Source organism: Emys orbicularis, chromosome 5 (assembly GCF_028017835.1).
Source record: "Emys orbicularis isolate rEmyOrb1 chromosome 5, rEmyOrb1.hap1, whole genome shotgun sequence".
NCBI lineage: Eukaryota > Metazoa > Chordata > Testudines > Emydidae > Emys > Emys orbicularis.
This window is the reverse complement of record NC_088687.1, coordinates 38,299,306-38,307,826: the sequence shown is the minus strand read 5'-3', so window position 1 is coordinate 38,307,826 and position 8,521 is coordinate 38,299,306. Positions and strand designations below refer to the sequence as shown.

At 41.9% G+C, this 8,521-nt stretch overlaps 1 protein-coding gene across 24 annotated transcripts in view; it reads left to right on the top strand.

Moving 5' to 3' along the window:
* The first annotated feature begins 2,000 nt into the window (after window positions 1–2,000).
* Window positions 2,001–8,521, top strand: part of CAMK2D (calcium/calmodulin dependent protein kinase II delta) — a 258,791-nt gene continuing 252,270 nt past the window's right edge. For 23 of the 24 annotated variants that reach the window (XM_065405038.1, XM_065405063.1, XM_065405058.1 and 20 more), the window contains exons 1-2: window positions 2,001–2,147; window positions 3,563–3,657. In XM_065405038.1, coding sequence (XP_065261110.1) covers window positions 2,080–2,147; window positions 3,563–3,657 — 163 coding nt within the window. In that variant the 5' untranslated portion in view covers window positions 2,001–2,079. The remainder of the gene's footprint in view (window positions 2,148–3,562; window positions 3,658–8,521) is intronic. The other variant, XM_065405055.1, reaches the window with a different exon arrangement.

Here is an 8,521-nt window from a genome sequence, read left to right as displayed (position 1 = left end):
TACTGACCGTGCACAAACTGCAATTGGGGCGGATTGTCATGGGGACAGCAATAGGGATATCCTTGACACAAAGGCCACCTTTCTACCAAATGTCAAGTTCCTTTTCCAAAGCACAAGGGCACTATAGCTGTTTGAAGAAAAGGTCAACAGAATTTTTTAACATGGGCAAAGAACATATTTCCCCTTAGCCTCCTGTTTGGAAATTGGCTGAACTGTTTTTTGCTGAAATTTTCAAATAAAATAAAATAAAAATTAAATGCCTACATTAATCAGCCTGAGGCAGAAACCTACCATGTAAAATTTCAGATTAAAAGATTAAAGGCTGGCAAAATTATAAGCAATTGAAAACAGGGTGTTGTGTAAATGTAACCGTAGGAATGGATGCTATCAGAACTATCTACAATACACCAGATTATAAACCAGATTCCCAGTGGTGGGGGAGTTGCTGGAGCTGGGAAAACTACAAAGAAGTGTCCAGGTGTAGGCTACAGCAGTGGGGAAAGGTACTTTGTGTCTATGTGCACAGAACTCTCCCTGCATGGGTACCTGGCCTCCCAGCACGTAGACACTCTCCCCATGCAGATACATAAAGCGAAGAGTGTACACACACCAACCAGCTTTCCCCCTGCGCTGCGCTAAACCCGCAGGTTCAGCGGCCCCCGCCGCCCAGACACTGGGGAGCAGCTGCTCGTCTTGTGAGGCAGCTCACTCGCTCCTGCCCCGCCCCAACCACAAGAGAAGTCTCGCGAGAAGCTGCATGCCTCGCTTGGCTGCCCGTAGCCTTAAGGAGGCTGCCTGGAACGCACCCAGAGAGTGTGTCAATTATGACGCTACAGAATGGAACGCAGCGAAGGGCGGATGCAGTGATAGGCGGCGGGGGGAGGCAGAATTCGCTGCTCGGGAAGGGGCACTGCAGCCGCTCGCGCGGGCGTTGGGGCGGCAGGGGAACCGTGCACTGGCAGTGCGCAGCTGTCGCCCGTAGGCGGGGGTCATGCAGAACGTTCCTCAGCTGTTTAATAGACCCACGTGCCTCTTTGATGGCTAGCTGAGGCTGAGCAGCCGGTGTAGCATGCAGCCGTGCATCACAAGGATGGGGAGCTTGCAGCAGGCTTTACTCCAGTCCTGGCACACAAAGCAGAACTGCCCCCTCCCCTGGCTTCGGCTCACGCCCAGCCTCTGCCGCGGGGAGGGGAGCGTTGTTGTTTCAATGAGAAATTCATCCATCTCCCCGCTGCTTGTGCACAAAACGTGCCCGGCTCCCACGGTGGGAGCTCTGCCAAAAAAAAAGAGAGGCAGGAAAGGGGCGGGGGGTGTCGCGGCCGCCCGCCCGCTTGTTTGAGCAAGGAGGCGGCCGCAGAGACTGTCTTCCGTGGAAAGTCACCCGAGTGCCCGCTTTCCCCCGTGTGTGTGAGGCCGCCGCTAGAGGGAGCTGTGCTACAGAGAGAGGGAGGGAGAAGGGAGAGGCAGCTGCCGCAGGAGGAGAAAGACCCCCACAGCTACTTCTTCAACTCGGTCTGCCCCCTTCCTCCTCAGCTCTGCGCTGCTGCTGTCAGTAGCGGCGGCCTGAGGAGCCGCAGAGCCCCCCACAGCCCGGCTGCGGTCAGGGCCGGCGCACAGCCCCGGCGCGGAGCAGAAGCGGAGTGGACTGGGGCTGCTGCGGCTGGGTTCCAGTTCTCTCCTCCTCCATCCACCCACCCAGCTGTATCATTCTTAGTCACGGCTGGCTTTGCTGCCGCTCGCCTTCCCGCTCTCCCAGCTGGTTTTGGTTTCCCTTTTGCTGTCAGTTTCCCCCTGTGCACTGACCAGTGGGGTTTACATTTAAACAAACCAAAAGCCGCGGGGCGGAGAGGGGAAGAAGCTCTGCGCGAAGGAAGGTAGCTCGCGGAGAGGCGTGGAGCTCCCCACCCCTCTCGACCAGCCCCATCAAACCATCCGGTAAGAAAGTAAAGAAGCCAGCGAGGGTGACACCGACTCGCCCGGAGGAGGAGAAGCGCGTCTTCTCTCCCGTCTCGCCTCCTTTCCGTCCCCGCTCCTCCCAGCCTCTCTTCTCCGAGGCACCGGCAGGAGCAGCCTGGACTCATGATGGCTTCAACCACTACCTGCACCAGATTCACCGACGAGTACCAGCTCTTCGAGGAGCTTGGAAAGTAAGAGACCTGCCGGCCGCTGCACACTGTGCGGGGAAAGGGGGAGGGGGTCCCGGAGGGGAGGGGTATTTCGGTTGGGGGCAGGGGAGGTGGTTTGACACATCAAGGCTGGGCAAAGAGGTGGCTTTTGTTTGGGTGTAAAATGAAGGGGGGGGATCAGGCTGGTTGTTGCCTCAGATCCTTTGCAAAGGATACTTAGTGCATTGCTGATCTCTGCAGTTGGAGCTGTCATGGGGGAGGGAGGAGGATTCAGCTCTATGCACGTATCTAGATGATAAATTCATATTTTTTAGACACAGCTGCTTCTCTGCTTTGCATGCTTGTCTGTCTTATACTTGATACAATTAGGTGCCACGTTTATTGATGCAGAAAGTTCAGCTGGGCATACAGTATATTTTGCATCCAGCACTTTTAATAGGGAGGAAGGGCGACCCTGCGTGAATGTAGCTTGCCCCCTCCCCTTCCCTCCTCTTGTTATTTATGAAAGATTGTTGTTCTCGATCTTAATATCACACTGTATCTATCATTCTCTTCAGGATTTATAGCCACCATTCTCGCCAGGCTGTAGGAGAAACCCGATGTAGACGAGAAAGCTCTGCCCAGAGCAGGGTGTGCTTTTGTATTTTTCATGACCACGATCAGAAAAGCTGTGCGGCTTATTTGACACTCGAAAATACACCCAAACGCTCATAGATCCATTGTTTACAAAGAAGCTTGATGGCAGTGTATTGTTCAGACCTGAAATTAACTATTGCCCAGTCTCCAGTTTCTCTTTGATTTTTTTAAATTTGTGAGTTCATTGCTGTGTCATTTCGTTATGTAAATGACTTGAAAAGGCTTGTGGGGCTACCATTTGGTATTAAAAACATGGAGAATATGTCGTAAACAGCAATCTAATTCAAATGCTCCTTTTCTGCAAGGAGTAGGAATGTCACCGTGTAGCGCTGTATTCATTAAGATCTACTTCCTTGTCACACAAATGGGCTCAGTGTTTAAATTTAATTAAATACAATCGCCATGTTGACAGAGCTGGAGGTGAATTTTTTACACAGATTTTGTTTCGTTTTTCACACTTTTTTGCTGCTTGTAAGATAGTCACAGAGCATTTGAGGCTTTTGAGTCAGGGAACTGTAAAAATGTGCACGTTTCCGGTGTGTAAATACCATCACTTATAATTTACTGTGTACATATATTTAAACTGTTTAATGATGTGACTTGTGCTCACTTGTATTTTAAATCCAGTTTACTGTTATAGTCTATAAAATGAGTAATGATTGCCATTTTGTGCTCATTTTCCTGTCTCCTGTATTGACATTATGCGTTTCAATCAAATCAGTTTAAACACTCAAATTATTAGAACCATTATCCAGTATTACAGCCCTTGTATTGATGTTTGTCTGGTTATTGGTTTTCAGGGGGGCGTTCTCAGTGGTGAGAAGATGTGTGAAAATTCCTACAGGACAAGAGTTTGCTGCCAAAATTATCAACACCAAAAAGCTGTCTGCTCGAGGTGGGTATTTTTCAACCCAATATTTTCAGTGTCTCTCTCTCTCTCTATTGCTCCCCCCGCCCTTTTTGTGCTTATAATAGTATTATATCTAAGCATTTACACATTGAGTAGATATTTTATTTTTTTCTCCGTATATTTTCCATTTTCCTAAAATACTGGTTAGATTTGCCATGTTGTTAAGTAATCTTTTACTGATTGACAATGCTTAGATATGAGATTACTGCTCTACCATGCTAAAAGGAAAGATGTACAAATTCTACAGCATTTTTTTGAAGATGCAAATCTGCTTTTCAGCTCTGAGAGAGAGTTTGAATAACAGCCTGGAATGTCATTTTATTTTATTATTTTTTGAGAAAATGCTCTCTCACTCTAGTTTTTATTAAGAAAAAATAGGTCAAATCTTAATTGAATCACATTCTTCCATTATATTTAAATATGAACATAATTAATCAAGCCATATTTAACAGTGAACGCCTTTAGAAAAAATTTGATCTGCTGCACATACAGTTTTTCAAAGGAAAATGTAGTATAATAGGGTAGACATTTTATAAAGTAACTATTTATGTACCAAGTAGTGATGTTTAAGTGAAGCATTTGTACTGTTATTTCTATCATGCACATATTTTCTTCTCCTTTTATTTGTATTTTCCTTATGTGGTATATATTTGACGGCTGTATCTATATCTATATATAGATATTCACTGGTTCTGTGCTTACACTACATTAAAGAAACTATATATTTACTGTGTGTTAGGACTGCTGAAAATAGGCCTTATACTTATTGTCTGATAAATCCACACTAACGTGCTTGTACGAGGATGTTAGGGATTAAGGATTATTCTCTGTTGACATTATCTTTACTTTCATGTGAATTTATGGTATTGTGATGAGCATGGAAATGTGTAAACAAACAATGTCAGTGTGTAAACCTGCCTTTGTGGCTTGGTTTATGTTTTATACAAGGGAAGCGTTGTATACAAGCAGCACTCTGATTTCATTAATTCATTTAATAAATATATAAAAGAATTCTTCTAATATATGGTGGCATAGCTGTAACTTTTAATGCTTCTCTAACAGCTGGGGATCAGTCAACATTTTGCATTATATAATCTTATTTTCAGCTCAGTAACAGGGCTATAAAAGTTTACTTTTCACTATCTCTTAGACTTCAGGCTCTTAATGTGTGAGAGATTTATTTTTTCTCTTCTTTTAGTTTTGTGTAACCATATTTCTAATGAGTCTGTTCGTTTTTAGGATGTGGCTTATTTTTTTAATGGAGGGGTGAGGAAAGTAAATGGAAGTTTGTGATTTGAGAACTTTTTTTCAAACTTAAAAATACATTTTGATTTTAAATTATTTTTTCTCTGTCAGTTGATAATGTTGATCTGTTAGTTTGGATATTTAAAAGAAAAATAGCCAAAATATTGACATTTAAAACAGATAAATGTTTAAAAATTTAAGTCCCTCTTGACACGAGAGACAGTAATGGACTCAACACTGGATTGTTAATGAATTATGGTTTGAATGTATCATATGTATATTATGATTTTAAATGTGTGTTACAGTGAAGAAACTACAACATTTATTAAAGTAAATTTTAAAGAGTCTGCCTTAAACTCCTAAAAGTAGCACAGGACATGTGCAAAATAGAAGCATTTACTTTTTCTTACACCATTTTCTCTAGACATTGCAGCACATACAGGACCAAATTCATCTTTGGTGTATTCTTTTTATTTAAGTGGAATTTCACCAAGGAAATTGAGAGCACAGTATGCAGTGTAACATCATGCACAGATCTTGGATTTCTGCATTCACGGTACCCAAGAATTCAACTCTGAGTTCCCTTACTTTTGTGGATTTAAACTTTAAATCTGAATAATAGATTGTGGGCATGTCATTTTCCTTACATATACATGTGTGAATACATGATATATTGTCAGTGGATTTAAGTGAGTATTATAGGGGTAGGGAATGCTAACTGTCCAGCTCTGCCTGTACAAATTTGCACAAATAGTTTGGTCATTGATTAGGCAACTTTCACAGAGCTAGATTTTACAGAACTCTTCAAAAATTGCTAGTAGGAAGTTTTGCTTTCATTTCTATTGCAGTGATATGGTCCATATAGTGAGGGTATTAACATACCTAAGAAATTGCTTTGTATTGTGTGTGTATATATCTACACATACACACAGTATATGTATAATAACTACACAGACTCAGTGTACTGAGGTATTTTGTCAGCTAAATAGCTCCAGATATGAAACAGTAATCATCAAGCATGCATCAGGTTAGAAAAATATGTTCTTGTGACCCTAACTATTTGTAGTCTATTTAAAAGCATGCTTCCAATTTCTCTGTATTCAGATATTTATTATGATATAGAAGCTATACGTTGCATAGCATCAAACTGTGATACATTTTAATTTGGATAACTGATAGTGGATTTACAGATTGTAGTTTAGATTCTATTTGAAATCACACCATTATTTAATTCTTTTCACATCTTGACATGTTTTTCATTGTGAAATGGAGCCGTTGATTTTCATGGGTTCATACGATAATTCACTGGTGTATGAAATCATAGAGTATGCTATTGTTTAATTCTAATGGGCAGTTCATAAAGTGAACTTCATCCCGGTGCACAGGGTACAGTAACTCCTCACTTAATGTTGTCCTGGTTAACGTTGTTTTGTTGTTACGTTGCTGATCTATTAGGGAACAAGCTCGTTTAAAGTTGTGCAGTGCTCCCTTATAAGGTCGTTTGGCAGCTGCCTGCTTTGTCCACTGCTTGCAGGATTCTCTGGAAGGGGATTAGAACCAGGTAGGGCCAGCAGCCCTCTCCCCCATCAGCTCCCCTAAATTCCCTGTAAGGTATGTGGCGCGGCAGCTGCCCAGCAGTAGTTCAGCTGTCTCTTCCCACACTGCTGTGCTGCTCCTGCCCGCCCTCAGCCTTGGAGCTGCTCCCGGGAGCTTCCTGCTTGCTGGGGGAGGGGGACAGAGGGGTGCTGATATCAGGATGTCCCCCTGCTCTCCCCCCCCCGCACTCTGTACCCCCTCTCCACAAAGCGGAGGAGAGGGACAGAAAGGAGGGAGCTGGCTGGAAGCTGTTGCTTCCTGTCTGAACTGGCTGATCTGCTTAAAAGGGCAATGTACTTGAAGTGGTGTCAGCGTACTTAAAGGGGCAATGCACATCTCTCTCTCTCTCTCTCTCTCACTCATGCACGCACCCCGCAGCACTTTGGAAAGTCAGCACCTGCGCAGCCGTGCCTGTGCTGTCAGGAGGAGGGAGTGGTGCGCTCCAGCTGGATAGCGTGGGCTCATCATCATGTTCAGTTTTTTCAGCGAAGTGTTTGCAGTTACTGCCCTGCATCTATTGTGTTTCCTCCCTCCTGCCTCAGTCCATGCTGCCTTGCAGAGTGTGAGGCTACATTAACAACAGCCTATTAACCCTTGAGGGCTCAGCTGAATGCTGGCTCATCATTTAGCAGCAAGGCATTCCCTGGGAAATATTCCACTCTTACTCCACCACCTCAACCAAGCTTCACAATTATTCATTGCTGTGTACCTAATCCCCCCTATTTACTTTAATTCTTATGGGGAAATTGGATTCGCTTAACATCATTTTGCATAAAGTCGCATTTTTTAGGAACATAACTACAACGTTAAGTGAGGAGTTACTGTACATACAAGGTACTCTGTGTTGAGGTGAATTTCATATATGGTGACTGGTTCTCTTTGGTGTAGTTCACTAAATTCACATAGTGTTCAATAAGACTTTTGCTTGAAACATTGAAGAAGAGGTATTTTAACAAATGATATGGAAAAATCAAGACTTTGATTATATTTTACTAAGTTTATTTAAAACAGTATTAATATTCTTAGTTATGGGTTTCAGTTAGTGTTGCCTAGTCAAACAGCTCTTTCCCACCTATGTTTTCTTTGACTATATTTGAACACTTAGATTCATAGTCCTCCCAATGTGAAATATTGATCTGGTCATACAAAGTTGTCTGTGGATTTGCACTTTCTTCATAGTTTCCCTGCATAATTAAATCTTTACAAAGGAATTTCAAAACACTCTTGTGTTTAAAGTGCTGCATGTTCTTTTTCACTTGTTTGGGGGTCTTTTGCACAACACTTTGCATTTCTACTGCTCTTATTTTCAAAATTAAGTTTGTGTTTTAAATTTGTGACAAATTACATATATTTGGAATGTGGTCACATACCAAACTAATCCAAATTGCAAAAGAAAAAATACTATTGTTTAAAGTTCAATTTTTTTTTTAAATAAATAATTTGATTTTAAATGCATGGTTTGCTATAATATTGATAACAGGTAGAAATTTCATCAGTTTCATGGTTCTCTGTTGATTTGTTGTTCTTTAATAATAATAGAAGTATAACCTTTCATTGTAGAAGCACCTTTTGTGAACAATTTTTGTTAGTTAACTAATATTTCAGTAGGAACATACAAAAGTTCCGCTTTTCATTTAAAAATAATGTCAAGCTTCATATGCAAATTGTACTTTTTGTAAGTTATTAAACTTTAATGAAGAATGAAGAGATTATTTTCTAACAATATGAATCTGAATTAAATTAACAGTTGGTCATTTGTATCAGAAGAACACATTATAAATAAACTAGGAGCATGAATATACTGCAGGAAAGTAGACCCCTGAAAGAAAGTGGAAGAGTTGGCAAGTTTACAGAAAAGTAGTAGCAAAAAACAGTATATCTGTGCTGCTTTTGCATTGTACTAGGCTTCATCTTATATATATTCTATTACTTTTTATTAAATCTTGGTTTTGTTATTTGCAGAGGCTGTCCTCTTTGTGGGTATATAGTTAGGATGAATAAAGTTTGC